Raw genomic sequence first — 18694 nt, 5'->3', positions numbered from 1 at the left:
GCCTGTAGGAGTGACTGTGTGTTTGTGTGTGTTTGTGTTTGTGTGGATAATGGAAATAAGAACCTCAAGAAAAAATCACTTTTTTGGGGGTTTTTTTATGTGTTTCGTTTCATATCAGAATAACTTGTTCTTATCAAAACTGCTAGTTTGTCACAAGTTGGTCTTGGTTTGGTTGAAACATCAACACGGTCAACTTCGCTCGGTTGCAAACTTTACTGCCTCACATTAATGACTTTTTCATGGGGTTTAATAGTCTCCTGGGTTACAAGTCCCATATGTCTGCCTTCTCACTATGAACATTGCCTCATATGACATTTAAAGTTACAGTCTGCAGTCTGGACTTTGTTCACTGGACTAGAATTTGTATTTTTTTGGGAATAGGATTTTTATGACACTTGACCAATGACCACGTCAAATTACATCAGCTGTGAAGCACAGCTCTCCTGTAACCCAGAATAGAGGAATATATTACCATCTCTGAGCAGGTGCTGTCCGCCACATCACTGCACATTTGTTTGAGCATATCAATCAAGTGTAGAGACTCATAGTTCTTGTAATAGTTGTATCCAAATCCTGCAAATCACTTGATTTATGAACAAAGGTTACTGTCTGTGCTTTGAATAGAGATTTGGTAACAATGCCAGGAAAATGTCTGCAGTAAAGACGAGCTGAATTTTTTTTTCACAATTCATAGTAAAATATTCTCATTGATAATTGCATACATTTTTATTACGTTCAGAAATGTATTTTTTTCCCCCACCGCCGTACTTACAAGAGTGTAGATGAATGAATAATAATTGAAGCTTGAAGCTGAAGAAGCCTTGAATCCAACTTAATCAAAGACTGCACCATCAGCTGTTTGATGAGTATTTCTTTTCTGCAAGCAATAAAGAACACTGCACGCTGTTCAGACACATGAATATTACAGTTCAGGCATTCCTCGTCCAATAAAGGGTTGCATCACAAGAACATGTTGGAAGCAGCTATATAACACTAATGCATCATAATGACAGATCAGTATGCAGGCGAATATTTTAATTTTCATTCATTTTTAAAATGAATAAGGTTGTGGCCCACATGTTCAGATTAAGACTGAGCCAGAGAAGTTATCTGGTTGGACAGATAGTCTTCAACCATGGCACTCGGTAGTTGTCATATATACAGTCTATGTGCTCAAATAGAAATCCCTGTCATGTTTCAGCCAAGCACGTAGTTCAAGATTGTATTTTATGTTATTGGCTCTTTGAAATAAATGTAATTTTGGAATGTGTCAGTAGTGTGGTTCTGTCCTGTGTTTTAAGTATTTAAAGTTTATCAAGCTCAACTTCCCAATGTTTTGCTACTGAATTTAAGTCTATCTACTGAACATATAATTCAGTAGCAAAACATGTATACATGTACAGTATACGGTTCATGAGCAATGTTAAGAGACGGTTGAATAAAAAACATAAACAAAACGTTGTTCTTCTCTCTGGTCGAGTATTAGATTGAGCTTGAGGAGCCATCTAGTGGCTGTTGGCTGCCATCAAATGTTGAAAATGAAAAGCGAAACGCCACTCATCATTCATTGAATATGACTGGAGGACCACATGTGGCCCACAGAAGCCACTTGCAAATGTCTGATATGAGTACAGTTTAATGTCTCTTCAGTATTTAGGAAAGTCGTTTTATCTTCTCAAAAGACCCCTAATTAAAAGCTTACTTTGCGTAATATCATTGTTAATTGAACCTGATTTTAGTTCTTGTCACTACTATCATTTCTCAAGAATGTGTACATCTGAACATAAACAGCTTATAAAGTCTCACACATATATACACAGACATACAGCCACATGTCAAGGTTGTTGATGTATTTGGATGATTCGGGATCCTATCTGAACTGTTTCTATTAATTAACTGCCCTTTGTCAAACAACTTCAAAACGCATAAATGACAACTTATTCTTTGTCATCACAATCAAGATTAAAAACAAAAAAAAGAGATATGAAAGAAATAAATATATTCCCAAAGTTGTTAGACTTTGTTTCTGAATTTGATTTAAATCAAAGGGAGAAGAATTGCAAGTGATCGACCTCTGATCACAGAATGACAGGCAAAGTATCTAAAATAGCCTGGCCATTGATTTTAAGTGAAAATATCCTAAATGAACAGAGATGATCGAAACAATAATAAAAGAAAATCCAAATTTTAAGCAATTGGTTTGACTCGTTGGTAGAGCTTCCACAGCAGGTTCAACTCAGTTTTCACATACATACATACATACATACCGTACATACATACATAGTGTGGTTTAAATATCAAATGTTTATTTAGACATGAGTACAGTAAACAACTCTAGTTTGATAAAGTGAAAAGTGAAAGTCCATCAACAAGCAAGTTCACCTTTTACATAAACAACTCATGCTCTTCTTATGTAAAGGCTAAAGTTGCAAGGGAAGCACATTTGAAGTAGGGAAAGCTGATTATTCTCTTGTGTTTCATTAATGTGCTCCTAAAGCTCCCAAGGGCCCAGAACATTGTAGAGCTTCGTGGCTTTCTGTGGCTACAACGCTGATCGTCTCACGAGAACACAGAAGAGACGAGTCGGTTTATCACAGCGAACCCACGGACTGGATCATCGTTCTCCACTGGTCCTATGAAGGAGTGATTAAGAGGAATCGAATAATTCATAACTATAGTCAACCTTCTGTTGCTCAGCATGTCAGCAGGATGCCAAAAAAACGAAACCAAGCTATAGTCACTTGATTTCTATTCAAAATGAAGTTGGAGCGGGCTCTGAAATCTTTATTCAGTTAAAATTGTTTCACAGACGTAGTATTTTTTATTTTATTTTTTTTGGAGATGGTGGCCAACGTGGAATCCGATGATGCAGAGCTTGTGGGAATGGGACTTCGTGTCTCTGTGTCCCCTGCACAAACTGCCTTTTACATTATCCTGGTGATGCTGGGCGTTTTGGGTAATGCCACTGTGGTCTGCGTTATCGGGAAGAGCGTGATCATTGACGGAGGAGGAGGCCGTAACTCGGACATCATCATCATCAACATGGCACTGTCGAACCTGCTGGTGTCCGTGATGAGGAACACGCTGCTGATCATTTCTGACATGGGACTCGAGGTACGTCCAAGTGACACCCTTCTCTCCCTTTCATACTGTACTCACTATAATCCTCTAATGCTCATTACATTTTCTGGCAATGTTTTGGGTCAAAATGTGCCTTTTTTTTTTTGTTTGTTTTATTACGCAAGTCCATTTGCACCTATCAATTCTCCTTTACAGCTGTACTCGTCCAAAGAGTGGTGTCAGTTCCTCATGGGGGTCTGGGTCTGGCTGCGATCGGTCAACGTGTGGTCAACGCTCTTCCTCAGTGCGTTCCATCTCCAGACTTTGAGGCGTGTGACACCAACTGCTGGGACTGTTCACAGACCCCGGGGTCCTCCGAAGACCCTCCTGCTGGCTCTGGCCCTCATCTGGCTGCTCAACTATATATATTCCATCCCTGCCCACATATTTTCTACTAATGGAAATGTGAACACAACAGAGGTGAGAGAAACAACCATGCTTTGCAGACTTGCGTTATTTGTTTGTTTTTTTTTTGTTTTTTTTCAAAGACAGCTACAGTTTTTACACGATGGGCTCATTAATATGAGCAATTCATATTTGGCCATTTCACAGAATACATTATTTTACAAATGCCTCCATCACTGAATTCACAAGGTCATAAAGAATCATTTGCACCAGCTGTGGTGGGTTGTACATAATATATTTCAGAATTATGTGTATACTATCCATTTCACTGCAGGCTTTTAGGCACTGTGCAGGTACAACCCTGCCAACACTAATGTGGAACTGACCAAAAACCAAGCAAATGTGATGTTTGTAATAATCAATTGACTTTATAGTAGGTTTAAAAATAAACAAATATGATGAATGTGACAGTACAGACAATTTTTTTTTTTTAATTTAGACTACAAATAGCATATATGCGAGCAAAAGGTCATCACAAGTATTTTGAGGTCTTTTTTTTTGCAAAATAGATGAACAGCTCAATTATAACTTGGACTAAACAAAGTTGAATCTCATTGCATGTATTCATGTATTTATCTCCTTGTGTTCAAACTAGCTTAAGGCTCTAAAAGACTTTAGTGCTTGTATTTGCCTTTTGAATTAAAAAAAAAAAAAACCAAAACAAAACACAATTGATATTAAATTCTGACTTTGTGCAGCCTTTCATTCTCCAGGAAATATTTGATCAGGACATAAGAATACAACAGATAGTATTTAGTTGGATGTGAAAAAAACAAACATTCACCTGTCTGAACTTGTGAGGAAAAGGTACGCGTGTTGTTTTTGTCCATCATCAGACCCTGATGCTCGTGAGCAGCACCACGCGCCCCCTGCTGGGCTGTGTGTGGAACTTCCCCTCCAACCGCAGTGGCCTGGCCTACGCCACCACATCCATGGTGATACACGAAACCATTCCCATCGTCCTGATGGCCATCACGAACCTGAGCTCCCTCTACACGCTCTACACCCACGGCAGGGTGCGGAGTTCAGTGCAAGACGCGCCCGTTATAAAGCGCGTGCCGGCTGAGAGACGAGCGGCCAAGGTGAGAACGAAAGGAGTTGACAGCAGCTCTGCGTCTGTGATGAACCCCGAAGTCAATACAACCCAGACGATTTGTTTCAGAAGCCTATTTTTTGTTGGACTTTCAGTGTGTACATTTCACACAATTGCCTGATGTGATTTTTTTCTTTTGTTTTTGTTTTTTCACAGGTGATTCTCGCTCTCATAATGCTCTTCATTGCTTCGTGGGGAACCAGCATCATCTCTGTCAACTACTTCAACTACAACCGTGGCACCTCGGCTGAGTTTCTCCTGGTCATCGCTCGTTTTGCCAACATTATCTTCATTGCCATGTCGCCTGCTGTTCTGGCCTTGGGTCACCGGCGGCTGCGCTCTTTCATCAAGTCTATACTCAGTCACTGACCACCCACCCACAGCAGTATGAAGGTTTTATGGTTGTATGAGCAGAAACACTGTTCTTTTTTGTAAATCTTTTGTAAATCTGTATATTTATATGATGAGTTCAATGGAAAAACTAAATGTTATGAGGAAATGATGAAAATAGCGGGTAAAATACAGAAAATGTTTGAAAATTATTAGTTTAAAGTAGGTCATTTAGTTGTACACCAAACATACGGTCAAAATCTCTTTTATAAGTCAGTGAAGCATTTTCGTTATATTTACGTACATATGCTTTCCTGCATAATAACCTTTAAAATGAAAGAACTCAAGCAATATAAATGTAAGACAACCATGTGTACCCTATGTTTGGACACTTTAGTGTTTTTTTCAACTCAAAAGAAATTCAAATGACGACTCAGAGATGTAAGTGCTTGAATTTATATTTTTAATATCTTATGTTTTACTCAGTTTTCTTACACCTGTGCTACTTTTCTGAGTTGACTATTTGTTTGTCCCCAACAGAGATCAGGCTTGATTGAATTAATGCAGAAATTGTATCTATTACAAAAATGTTCAGCATTTACAAATAGGTCCCCTAAATTCAAACAGTACAAGTGAGAGATATTGAAAATGATTGATTAGTACATTACATTTCAGGTTGAAGAAACAGGGAAAACAAAGACAGAACGGTGGTAATTTGTCTGCTTGATTGCAATTTAATTATTTCTGTAAATCCGACTTGTTTTGTTTGGTGGAGGGACAAAACATCTGAAATATAAAGTTAGAATAATACGTTACAACAGACGGATGGTGGATCTCATTGATCATTTGGAAGATATTTGCAATCACAATTTTCTCATTTGTTCACTTCAACGTTTCCTTCCCCTTTAACTGTGGCCTTCGTCTCCCTTTGAACAAAAGCTGGTTCCTTTACCTTCTTGACTTTAGTCTTTGGAGATTTCTTCCTCACCTCTGTGTTCTCACTGTGACCCTTAAAAACTCTTGTCCAGCCGAGTATCATACTCGTGATTTTCCTCCTCAGCTTGCCGTGTCCGAGCGCCACCACCATGGGACTGAACCCTACGAACAGCGAAGCTGAAAAATGTGCGACGGTAAGCAGCCCCTCTGCGTGATGCCCCCCGTCGTGGTTATAATAAGTCACCGCGGCAACCTGCAGTGCCCAGCAGACCACGAAGAGCGACACCAGCGACATGATGACATGGGCCGCCTTACGTTCAGTGGACACGTGTTTGTCCGGCTCCCCGCCGTTGCCCCCGGACTCCCCCGCCGACGTCACCGCTCGTATGTGCTTGGCCAGAGCGTGCAACGTGGCCAAGTTGGTGACAACCATCAGTACCAGAGGCAACACCTCATTGAGCGCCAGTGAGGCGGAGGCGAAGGCTGAACCCTGCTCGTCGGAGGGGAACTCCCAGATGCAGCCGAGCAGAGGCCTGGTGGTGCAGCTGATCACCATCAGCTCCACGGTGGCGTTCCCGTGAACGTGAGTGCTGTACACCAGCGCCGGGGCGGAGAAGGCCAGGTTTGCCCCCCACACCACACCGAGAACGATCCACACCCGCCGCCTTTCCCTCTGCAGCGCACGCGGGCCGAAGTTGACGCGCTGTCGCCTCAGGGTGGCGCAGTGGAAAACGCTGAGGGCGAGAGTCACCCAACAGCCCACGGCTCGCCACCACACCCACAGCAGCATGAAGACCCTGCACCAGCCCGGAGACAGGGACACGTCCAAGCCCAGATCCGACACAAAAATGGGCACCGTGCGGAAAAGTGAGGTCAGCAGGTTGGCTAAAGACAGATGCACCAGGATGGTGTCGGAGGGAGCAAGTCTCCGCGATGGACTCTTGATGGCCGATTGAACCACCTGGGGGTGAAAATGAGACACAGCGGCATCAATCCTGGCCGAACACATGAGGCTCGCTTCAAAATCAAAAATGTGTGTTTTCTCACCACATGGATGACCAAGATGTTTCCCAGAATGCCAGAAAATACCAGAAGCCCAAACAAAATAGCCTCTACAGTGAGGACCTCTGACATGGCCTCATCCTCTGCAAGGTCACATCGTCGCCTGTGTCTTCGTGACGAACGTCTACGTGAGGGTGACACATTGAGGCTTCAACCGTCCGCTGTTGCTGTTGCTGCTGCTGCTTCCACCGCCCTTCATATACACACGCCAGATAAACAAACGCGTTCCTCACACTTGAACACATCTTTGCTTACCAGGCCCAAATGTCAAATCGAATTATCACGGTGATGGTTCGAATCACTGGTGGCGGGCATTTTCCACGGTTTCATCCCGGATCACAGGCAAAGTGCAGAGGCACAGGACGTCTCTCACCGTGACTAAAACCACTTCAGCAGGTGTGAGTCACTTTTCACTGCAGGTCAGGACGGACCACTGATAAGCCAAATGTATTGGCTTGTTTAATGTTTAGTTCAAGTTAATGTCCCTGTAATGAGCACTGCAAAATAATATTACCTTGTATTCGATGTATGTCCAAAACAATAGTTTTACCCAGTGATCCCATATTAGGAAGCGCTGGAGCAAAGTAAGCCGGTCCTAATGATTCAGCACTGTATGTCGGTGTAGTCAGACCTTTATGCCATCCCTTGATACTAATTATTTACCGGGTTGACAGGTTTACCTCTTGGGACAAAGCAATTAATACTCTGAATAGCCTCACCTAAGCATGGCTTAATTAAAGGTGCAGGTTAGTGAAGCATCATGATTATAAATCAGCATTAAACTTTTTTTTCTTTCTGCTGTGTCGGGGGTTATTTGTCATTGAGTGTCTTTATTTGAGAGAAGAAAACCATCAATTACACTCGTCTTTTTACGTGTTTTAGAAAAATGTACTCATTCTGCCGATTTTCTTGCTTTAAAATTCATTTTAATTGCATGTTGAAATGCCACAATGAATTGGAATGAACATATTACAATACATAGCTGTGATTTATTTGACATTTTTGACACACGGCTTCTTTTTTTTTTTTTTTTTAACATTGCTCAGAAGCTTTGTGTGTCCTCCCTGCTCATGCTTGGGTGTAGCACCAGGGTTTTTTTTTATTTTTCCCTTCCACCGGCATGTGTTTGAGGCCAACTAAATTGGCCGCAGGTATAGATGTGATTGGGTATGATGGTCTGTCTCAGGGTGTTTGCTCTGTGATGAAATAATGACAGTGGGGGGGTCATTTATATTCAGCTGTGATCAGCTCCACCCTCACGTTTCTCGATTAGATTAAGAGCTATCCCCACAGAGGTATGGTCACTAAAGAAAATCAGACAGTGCTGTTATATTAAATGGGTCAATAGCATATCATACATAAGATTAAATACTTTGAAAGTGTTCCTTTTGTTGTTGGTACAGTTTTGTTTCTTAATGCAGATCTGAGTGAAATGAAAATGCAGACGTCATGAATCGAGAAATACTCTCCTGTTGAATTAAATATTTTGATAATGGTTGTATTTATTTATTTAAAAGCTCATTCAAAAAGGTTATAAACATATGAAGTATGTTTTTTATTTAATTTTACATTCTGAAATGTTTATATATGTTTGAGAGAGATCATCAATGTGTTTAAGTATAATGTCATGTCCTATGTGTGGGTCAATTAATCATTTTCCAAATTGAGTGTTTACCTGGAACAATAAAATCTGATTATTCATGTCAGTAGTCCCTGTTTGATAAAGAAACCTGGATCAGGTATTTAGCATTTTTGCTTCCCTGTATGAGAGGCTCAATGTCACGTTCAGATGTTATCATGTTGTAACGCATGAAAAGGATGTTCAGTCACATGGACAGAGTACATCCACTGAACTAAACGTGTAAGAAATAACTAACTTGGGATCAAATCATAAATGTGACTTGATCATCATCATCCGGGGGTGGGTTCGTTCCAACTCTCCATCCACAGCGCCGTCGTTTCTGTTTGTGCCGACAGACACCTGAAGCTCCGTGTGGAGCGATGACTCACAAAATAAACGACCGCTGGTGACTACAAATATTTTGCGCACGCACCCACGCTGCTTCCAAGCACTCCGAGGCGCGCGCTCCTCCACGTGCACTCTCGCACAGCGGGCATCAAAGCGTCTACGTAAAGCCAGACAGGAAGAAGAAATCCAATCTGATGGCAAGATAGCCGGGTGACATCCAGATTAGTAAGTATTTTTAATACATGCGACTGCACCCGGACCTACTCGAGTTTACTGTTATTACGACCACCTTTTTTTTTTTTTTTTTTACTTTATTTTGCATGGATGTACTGCGCAAGGTCACAGTCGAATCTCCTGGACGTCCGCATGATGATCAGGCTTAATATCATTTCTGCCGCAGACGTCTACCCGCTCCTTTTGGCACATGGACGTTCTACGGGCTTCGGTCGTGTGCGATGAAGGAGCTGATCTTATGGCAGACGCCAGCAACAGCCCGCCTCGTGCCATCGTCCGTCTGATCCACTGTGAGAGCGAATGACTTCGGGGAGAGGACGCGCGATGAAAAACCAAAACCGACCATCACTGCTCGCCTTATCGGCGCTCCTGCTCTGCACATTACAGCAGCCGGCCGGGTCTCATCGCAGCAGCTCGGCATCCTCCTCCTCGTCCTCCTCCTCATCTTCATCATCGGAGGTGCGAGGCAGGAGTAACGCGGGGACGGCCCAGAACGGGCTCGCGCGCACTAATAGCTGCTCGGATGGCAGCGACAACCACGAGCAGCGGCCATCGCCGACGCTTCAAGAGGCACCGGAGCGCGCGAGGGGCTTCAACGTCAGCCGAGGTGACATTTCCACTGTGACATCCGGACGGTCCGCCCGGACGCCCGGAGGGGAGGGGGGCTCGCCGGTCTGTGCCTACCAGGTGATGGAGGGGGGCATCGGGGGGCAGCTGTGTTTTCGAAATGCACTGATTGGGTACGAATGTCACGCGGGGGACTGCAGGACGGCGGTGTCGGCGGGCCGCCTGGTGGCCAACCTCCTCGTGAACGGCAGCGTGCTGCTCCAGTGGACCCGGCGGGACGCGCGGGCCGAACCAAACGGGACAAATCCAACGCCGCCGTCCAACACTGTTCTCAGCGGCCGACGCCACAGACGCGGCGGCTACGAGCTGAGCTGCTGGTGGAACGGCAGCTACACCCAGTTCGAGTGCGCCGGTGTCCACCTCGGGTCGGGCTGCACGGACTTCCTCCTGGCCGAGCTGCACGAAAACATCCCGTACCGCCTGTGCCTGCGCGCCCTGGCCGGGGGCGCGGCCGGGCGGCGCGACTGCGTGGAGTTCACGCTGCCGCCGTCGGGGATGCAGGACATCGTGATCGCCATGACGACGGTGGGCGGGGCGATCTGCGTGATGCTGGTCATCATCTGTCTGCTGGTGGCATACATCACGGAGAACATCATGAGCCCCTCGACGCAGCACGCGTACTCCTACCGCACTCACTCGCGGCACTGACGCACTGCTGAAGAGCTAAAAAAAAAAAAAAAAAACACAAAAAGTTCACATTTCACATTCACACATGGAGTCATGATCATGGTAAGCCATTTCCATAACAGATCTTTTTTTTGTATGTGTCAATATGATGCTCGTCCTGTCACGATGACCAAACTGAAGCACAAATCTACTGTGGCTCTGCAAGTAACACGCCTTGTCAACCTCTAAGAGGATGCACTAAACCAAACGTACTAATAAACCACGTTTAATAATATACAGCAGTCTACTGTTAACTTGTATTTAAGATGGAATGTTAATCACTCTGTAAGTCTGAAAGCAGTCATTTTATACAGCAATAGAAATCATCAAATGGCTTTTGATACATCCGACACAACAGTTTTACAAAGTGAACATGTCCTTGTTGGGAATGAAATTTTACTGACACGCATCCTTAACTAACTCGTGCCACTTTTAGTTTTGCTTTTGGGTTACAGTAGGTAGTAAGCTGTGTGTCGCTTTTTTGTAAAAGGCAACACAATCTGGTGTACAAAATCTAAATACTGTTTCACACAACTTGAGGTAGAATGCCTGTCTGTACTGTTATCAGTGAATAAAGTACCACAAGGTCATTTTTAATACTTCACGACTGGCTTTATTGTTCACCTTGTGTCTATTTGTACATGTTTTTACATTCAAGGTAATTTAGAAATGCCAAAATCAAACATGATGGGTTTTTTTCTACTACAACAAAAGCAATGGACAACTGTGGAAAACATGCACATCTGTAGGTTGATTCATCCATTCGTGATCTGTGGGTATACATTTTTTTTAACAAAATAATTTTATTCTCGTTTTTTTTTTTTTTTATTATCCGGAAAGCACACATCTAAAATATCTGATTAGGAGTTTAATATAAGTTAAATTGCAATTGTATTGTCCTACTGGGAGCTACTTCTGCATCTCCATCCCTGCCGCCCTTCTCTGGATATTTTTGGTCTGCCCCGTCTGGAACACACCTCATTCAGGTAAACAAACACTCATCATCAAGCTTGACTGAAACCACAACATGTATTTGAATAAAGAGTGTCCAAACTTGAATATATTCAAAACTTTTAGAATATAATTACTTCTGGTGTGTGTGTGTGTGTGTGTGTGTGTCCACAGCCCTTACTCATTAAACCGATGAGGCAAGTTTTTTTTGATGAAATTCATACCTCTTCTCCCTCTGACTCGCTCATATGATTTGTAAAACCACATTGTTTGAATATTGTATCATACTGTAATAACTATTCATTTTTGTTGATGCTCTATTGACAGAATCCTTCACAACAACACGATGACTCACAGACTGCCTGAAACATACAACAGCTGTAATCAGAAATTCATGTAATCTCCTGAAAGACACGTCACAGAAAGACACCGTCAATTAACCACACTGTATCCTGTATATTCTATTCTATTCTATAACTTGGGAACAGTAAAGACTTCTATTCCAGGGAATACACTTTGTTTCACTCCAGGTTTTAGTTAAGAGATAGATAGATAGATAGATAGATAGATAGATAGATAGATAGATAGATAGATAGATAGATAGATAGATAGATAGATAGATAGATAGATAGATAGATAGATAGATGGATAGATAGATAGATAGATAGATAGATAGATAGATAGATAGATAGATAGATAGATAGTTAGGTGATCACGTTATTGTCATAGCACGGATGACTGGCTGCTTTTTTTTTTTGGTCGATAGAAAAACAAAACACCGCTTCACTTCACTGGAAAAAAATGTTTATTTACATACGTCACTTTTGCGTCGCTGCATTTGTTCCTGCGTGACGTACGGGAAGCCCCGCCCCCGCATGACATCACCTCATAAAGCCGGAACGGACCGGGCTCCGCCATTTTAACTTCCTGCTTATAACAGCGGCCAGCCAGCACAGTGTTTGCCGTCGAAACGCGTTGAAGCCGAACCCAAACCAGTCCCGTTTTTTTTGGTTGATTGTTCCAACACGGAGCCCAGTAGCTGGTTCGCATTAGATCCTGCTCGCTCGTGTCGCTTAGTTTCAGCCGGAGAGTCGCGATGCCGAGCTACCCGCTGCGCGTGGCGGTTGTGTGCTCGAGCAACCAGAACCGCAGTATGGAAGCGCACAATTTCCTCAGGTAAAGACGAAGAAATGAAGAGAAAAAAAAAGCTCACAGGCTGCGGGCTGTCGAACCGTTTTGTCAGCCAGCTGCCGAGCCGCGTCGACACTTGACAGACCGTCAAGTCCGCCGGGCCTCACGCTGTTGAACAATGGACTCACATTTCATGGACTCTACATCGTTTTATGTTTCTTGTTGTTGTTTTTTTAGTATCCAACTGTGTCTGTGTTTCTGGTTGACGATAGTTTACAGCACTGCTTCACACAGAGTTTGCTTTCAGATTCAGGAATTTCAAATCAAGGCCCAAGTTTTCGGGTAGTTTTTTTTTTTTTTTTCTTCTCCCCCCTCACATGTTGACAATAGCGCCTCCTGTTGGAAAGGCGAGGGGGTGCAGTTTGGCTCCCATCTGTCACTACATTGAACATTAAAAGAGTCGAGCATTGTGTTTAACATCTGGACAACAAACAGGCCTGAGACCAGTTAAACGCAGCTGGAAAACACAAAATTTTATTCATTATTCCAGAGTTGACAGGTTTTTTTTGGGGGGGGGGGGTCACAATTTGGACAATCTGATAAGACAGAAGAGAAATCTGGAAATGACCCTACATATAGCATTTACAGCAAATGTCTTAAAATTCACATCAAGAGCTCGCAGGCACACTTTATTCCGACTTTTGGACAGGTTTTATCCGATTAGTTCGCACTGTGCTTGTATGTGTTGGAATGTTCTTGTGAAAATCAGTACTCACCTCTTCTGTTCTTTCCTTTTTGCAGCAAACGTGGATTTGATGTGCGCTCATTTGGCACAGGGTCTCATGTGAAGCTCCCCGGTCCCGCCCCGGATAAACCAAATGTGTATGACTTCAAAACATCATATGAACAGATGTACAACGATTTGGTCCGCAAGGACAAGGAACTGTATCCCCTGCTCACTTTTTTTCTTTTTTAACACACATTTCCTCTCCAGTGGGCAGTGAAGCAGACATGATGGGCCATGTTTGTTTGTCTCGAATAGAAGTTCATGTTTGTGGGCGCTCCTGTAAGTGTATGAGGCTGGAACAACACAAAACGTGGGATGTTAAAGGGTAAACAACCAGCGAAGATTTAAGGAATCTGTGACCGATGCATGTTTCATTATTGAGACTAACTTAAGTGGCGATAAAAAAAAATAAAAAATACTGGATAATGCAACAGGTCAGCAACAGCAACTGGGATTTAGAGGTTATGGTTTTATTTGTATTTCCCCCCCCCCCCCCCAAGACCACAAAATTGGCATTATTGGCAAAAATAGGTACTTTGCCTGAACATTATCACACTAGTAATGCAAAAATGTTATCAGAACTCTTAATTTATGACAGAACCTGAGTGGTCACAAATGCATCAAATTAACTGGGGAAAAAAAAAACGGGGGGGGGGGGCGTAGTGAGAGGACATTTATAACATTTAAAAGATTTGTCACTCAAAGTAAGGTAAGTTCATAATTTGGTTACAGCCAGGTCTCATACTGTTGGTTTTAGATTTGTTAAACCAAAAGTTTTGGAAAATCCTGGACATGCTTTTCAAATTGTGTGACAATCTAAAATGTATTGGTTGTACTTTCACCGTTCAAACATAAATAGTGTTCAAATGTATGTCACCATTGCACAGTTCAATCAGTTAAGAGGCTTAAATGTAGGAATCGTGTCGAAGGATGCTACCGTGGGCTTAGTACTGAAGACCTGGTAGAAATCTGTGCTTGAAGGTAAAAGTATTTCACTTGCTGTCCTGTTGTCCTGTTGCTGTAAAAAAATTTTATATATATTGCTACCGTAGCTTTTAACCAGCCCATACTTGACCTTTTCATATGTCAAAGCTGAAACCCACATTTTCAGGGAAACGGTGAACATGCCACTTACAGTGAAACACTTTGACTTTACATGGTTCTCTGTTGCCCTCGTTGAAACGCAGTTAAAAGCTCGTAGGCGTGTTCACAACCTACAAGGTGAGTAAGGCCTGTTATACATGGCCATGTAATTTTGTCAATAGTACAGCTTTTTTTTTTTATAATAAAAAAAAAACTGAAAGAGTAATTGTCAGAGTGCCTTGTTAATACCAGTATTAAACCTTTACTAAATGGAGAAAGTGCTTTTTTATATATATATATATATGTTTAAAATTATTCTGAAAGTCCCATTTTCCCCAGCGGTGACTGTCAGTAATGAGTCAGTAATGACTCGTCGTCACCTCTAGAGGGCGTTATGGCTCTTCTCTTCCCAAGTCCTTGTCTGATGGTGTGATGAGTGTTGTGCTGCCTCAGCTCCTGCTGTGCTCCTTGACCCGCCGCTCCCCAGATACACACAGAACGGTATCCTGCACATGCTGGACCGCAACAAGCGCATCAAGTCGAAGCCGGAACGCTTTCAGGACTGCAAGGAGAAGTTCGACCTGGTCATCACCTGCGAAGAGAGGGTGTATGACCAAGTGCTGGAAGGTGAAGATTCTCTTCCACACGTCCTTGTTCGTCTTTGGAAGTCGTTCCCCCCCCCCCCCCACTTTCTGACAAAAAGCCGACCGATTTCCTCATTTTGAGACGCGTGTCCTCTGCTGCTCCCCAGATCTAAGCTCAAGAGAGCAGGAGACGCTCCAGCCGGTACATGTAATCAATGTGGACATTCAGGACAACCATGAGGAAGCCACGCTGGGCGCCTTCCTCATCTGTGAGCTGTGTCAGTGTGTGAGTGTCTCCCGTCCAGCTTCTGGCTGCTGATGATCGTCAAAGTGTAGTTTAAAAAAAAAAATATTTTTTAATTGAATTCTAAAGTTTACTGTTATTGTCTGATATTCCTGACTTAAAGCTGTGTTTGGCTGTGCTTCTCTCAACCGGCAGATTCAGCACAGTGACGACATGGAGAATGAAATCGACGAGCTTCTACAAGAGTTTGAAGAGAAGAGCAACAGATCTTTTCTCCACACCGTCTGCTTCTACTGACGCACAACTAGGAACTTGCAATAATCACAGACTGGGGTCATAAGCAATCATTATAGGAAATGGACTTGCACACTTCATGCAGTCATCGACGACACAGTGCGCACACACACTGTGAATGCACTGCTAAACACACACACACAAAGACAAACAGCTTTAGGTCAGCGTCTAACAAATGGCTGCTGTTGGATATGCTGGTAAAGGAAGGGTTTCTCCTGGGTTTCAGAGGACAGGCTTGCTGCTCTCATGCTGCCTTTATACCTTCAGTCGAAGGTCAGGCCAAGGTCGTCCTCCAACTCCAGCCCAGTGAACTCGCCCACCCAAGTCTCCTCAGGGAGAGCTATAACACCCACAACCCACCAGGTTCAGCAAACCCCCCCCCCCCTACGAGCCCTTAATTTCTATTTTTTATTTGTTTTTGCTCTATTCATATTTATAGTGATTTATCCCTTTTTGGTATATTATTGTTCATTTAAGATTATGTTTGATCATTCTTGACTTGAGGACAGTGTCAAATGTTTTTTATTCTTGGGAGGAGAGCAGATTTATTTGAGCTGAATGTTTTTTTTTGTTTTTTTTTTGTGCGACTGTGTTGTAGATGACGTTAAAGAGAGTGGCCTGACGAATAACCAAATGTAGATCCTCAGAGGCTCTCCTCCCACATGTTTTCATTATGTTTTCATTTAAATTTAAACTCTGATATGCGGTCTTTCAGGGCTTAGTATTTTTTTTTTCTTTTGTAAATGTTGAAAGAATTGAAGCATTGTAATTAATTATTTACAAACCGCGAGCGCTGCTCCGAGTGCCTGATTTTTCTGTATGTATATTTGAATCTACTAAATACTAAAACATCTCATGGCTGTTTGTTGGCGTTGTGCTGTTCAGGCTGTGCTTGTCACGAAATAGCATTATTTTAAACAGAGACCATCTTTATGCATAGATGTTAATATTAAACAGGTATGGACTCAATTACAAAGGCACTAATTCACCTTTAGGGATTTTTTTCCCCCCGGATATGTAAATTATTGTATTAAAACTTAAGAATCATTCACAACTTTTAATCAACTTGGCAAATTTGAAAATTATAGATTGCCTCTTCGTAAACAAACTATTTTGAATAATTTTCAAATCTTTCATGTGAAATGTTTGTGCCATGATTGTTTTTTACAGAAAATATCTGCTTCATAGTCAGTCAGCACAATATATCACAATAACATGACATGAACAATATACATGTTACAAGACTGAGTAAACTGATTCCATGTACTATGCATTCATGCTCTCTAAATTCAAATATATGAGTTGCTTATTGAGATCAATTCATAAAAATGATGACTAATGCCGGTTTCAATTGTGAAGAGAAAGAGTACTGTTATTTGTGTGCAGTTACAAATATAAATACTGGCAGTTTGTGTTAATTACAGGCATAAAGCAGGACTAATCTCTATGAAATAAATAATCCTATTAGCAAAAGAAATAAGTCATATTGTGGGTATATTCAGTAGCTTGTTTTGGTTTTAAAATAATCTAAGTCGATTACATAGGGTATATTGTATGGGTTTAACTAAATTGCTTGTGGAGGAAATAACATCCTTTTCCAAATTATTTTTTCACAGATTTTCAGGTAGTTTGACCTGCTCTGAATGTACGTTCAGTCTATTTATGTCTTTGCCAAAAGAGACGAAGCTTTTACTTTTATCACCACGTGGCAAACCTTAACGCTTATGTGTAATCCTCAGTGTCAGGTTTTTCAACTAATATACCAAGAAAGGACACTATTCATTCATGAACCGTAAAACTCGCCAGCTTGTCTTAGTAGCTTTTTTTTCGTTAGTGATTATAATGAACCTTGTTGTCTTGGTTCACTGGAGTCGTTGAGGCTAACATGTTCCGTTACCTGGAAATATGTTTGGCTAGGATTCCCCAGAAAATTTCTTTGGATGTGTGATCCTGACCCAGCGGATTGATGTTATAACAGGATTGAGTGGTTTTTGCTTTGGATGAAAGGCGTTTGTCGCTCAGCTTTCAAATAATGGAGATCAAACCGACTCCGGGAAACCTGAAACCTTTCATCTTTTACTAAACATTTATGAAGAGATGGTTGTAGTAAAATGTCTCTTTTTACACTAAAATTCATAAACATTTCATAAAAAAATACACACACTGCCAATGTGATATATGGTTGTTTTACTTTGATTTACTTCATTAATACCATACTATGATCAAAAAAAGTGTGATTTTCCCATCCTTTTTCTCTCTATAGATGCAATGTTACAACAAGGTCCTTCTGATATGTTCAGTGTCGTCTGAATGTGCCGGCCTTATGCAGTAGAGGTGGCAAGAACACTTCAGTTGTCAAGAAAGTTACATTAAACCACACAAAACCTCCCCAAAGTACTTTGTTTTGTACAGTTAGTCACGTTATGGAAGATCAAATAAACGCCTCTTGGTGTCACACGTGACAAGAAGACAAAGGTCAATTTAACACATTAGTTATCAAGTCTATGTGTTGTATTACTAAATATATTCGAGGTGAAAAGTGATGGAAGTTAAATTCCACGGTATTTCTGAAATGACAGCCCACAGCTCTCCTGTATGATTCTGGTAGAAGTTGGCTTTCTGGTAGTGAGGGCGACACTTTATAAAGTTGCTCTGTGAGTAATTTAATGAAGCACAGTTCAGGTCACCATTGTCATATCCACTCCAACCCTTTAATTCCATGAGTCAGCGAATCTGTACAGCATAGTGCATGAAAGCATCGGATTAGGTGCAACAGGGATTTCTAATCACGTCTGTACCCAAACCAAGGTCAACTTCATGTCCTTGATCCTGGTTTCTGGCAGAAGCTTTCTCTTAGACTCCACTATTACCATGAAGAGTTGAAATCCTATGTGGCTTGGAACTCCGGATTGTTGTCCGTTTAGTGTATCTGATTTCTTTGTGTCTGATTAGTATGATTGAAGGTTAGTCCAATTTGTCATTGCAGTGATTTTCAATTGTTCAGACTAAAGAAAACCGTCATTGTCTGCACTGGTATGTTTGGTCCCTCTGCAACTGTAACACACAATGATTTAAAATTAACTTTTATGAAAACATGGATCCATTTAATCATTTCAAAGACACTCCACTTCGGACAACATGTATATAGTGCGATTACAGATTCTGTGTCGGGTTTCCA

The 18694-nt window shown here is 42.0% G+C and overlaps 4 protein-coding genes across 4 annotated transcripts; 3 read left to right on the top strand and 1 right to left on the bottom strand.

Annotated features, from left to right (window-relative positions):
- Positions 1–2841: 2841 nt before the first annotated feature.
- On the top strand, positions 2842–4987 carry LOC308129479 (olfactory receptor class A-like protein 4; the record flags this gene model as incomplete). The annotated part of the gene is made up of 4 exons (XM_080495423.1): positions 2842–3114; positions 3277–3540; positions 4362–4607; positions 4775–4987. 4 exons carry the CDS (start codon positions 2842–2844, stop codon positions 4985–4987), a joined length of 996 nt encoding a protein of 331 aa, XP_080351549.1.
- An 835-nt stretch (positions 4988–5822) lies between these two features.
- Positions 5823–7018, bottom strand: ora4 (olfactory receptor class A related 4; the record flags this gene model as incomplete). The annotated part of the gene is made up of 2 exons (XM_080495422.1): positions 5823–6845; positions 6932–7018. 2 exons carry the CDS (start codon positions 7016–7018, stop codon positions 5823–5825), a joined length of 1110 nt encoding a protein of 369 aa, XP_080351548.1.
- Positions 7019–9427: 2409 nt separating this feature from the next.
- On the top strand, positions 9428–10537 carry fndc10 (fibronectin type III domain containing 10). The gene has a single exon (XM_080495877.1). The coding sequence runs from the start codon at positions 9450–9452 to the stop codon at positions 10422–10424; it is 975 nt and encodes a 324-aa protein (XP_080352003.1). The 5' UTR covers positions 9428–9449; the 3' UTR covers positions 10425–10537.
- A 1797-nt stretch (positions 10538–12334) lies between these two features.
- ssu72 (SSU72 homolog, RNA polymerase II CTD phosphatase) lies at positions 12335–16369 on the top strand. Its single transcript, XM_080494666.1, has 5 exons — positions 12335–12569; positions 13326–13469; positions 14882–15021; positions 15146–15264; positions 15418–16369. Exons 1-5 carry the CDS (start codon positions 12490–12492, stop codon positions 15517–15519), a joined length of 585 nt encoding a protein of 194 aa, XP_080350792.1. The 5' UTR covers positions 12335–12489; the 3' UTR covers positions 15520–16369.
- The last annotated feature ends 2325 nt before the right edge of the window (positions 16370–18694 follow it).

Source organism: Blennius ocellaris (genome assembly GCF_963422515.1).
Source record: "Blennius ocellaris genome assembly, chromosome: 4".
Lineage (NCBI taxonomy): Eukaryota > Metazoa > Chordata > Actinopteri > Blenniiformes > Blenniidae > Blennius > Blennius ocellaris.
Note: the sequence above shows the minus strand (reverse complement) of the source record. Positions and strands in the feature narration are given on the sequence as shown.

Coding starts and splice junctions, on each gene's coding strand:
- fndc10 (XM_080495877.1), top strand. CDS start 9,450: ATGACTTCGGGGAGAGGACGCGCGATGAAAAACCAAAACCGACCATCA.
- ssu72 (XM_080494666.1), top strand. CDS start 12,490: ATGCCGAGCTACCCGCTGCGCGTGGCGGTTGTGTGCTCGAGCAACCAG. Junction 13,470..14,881: donor GTCCGCAAGGACAAGGAACT/GTATCCCCTGCT, acceptor GCCGCTCCCCAG/ATACACACAGAACGGTATCC. Junction 15,022..15,145: donor GTATGACCAAGTGCTGGAAG/GTGAAGATTCTC, acceptor GCTGCTCCCCAG/ATCTAAGCTCAAGAGAGCAG.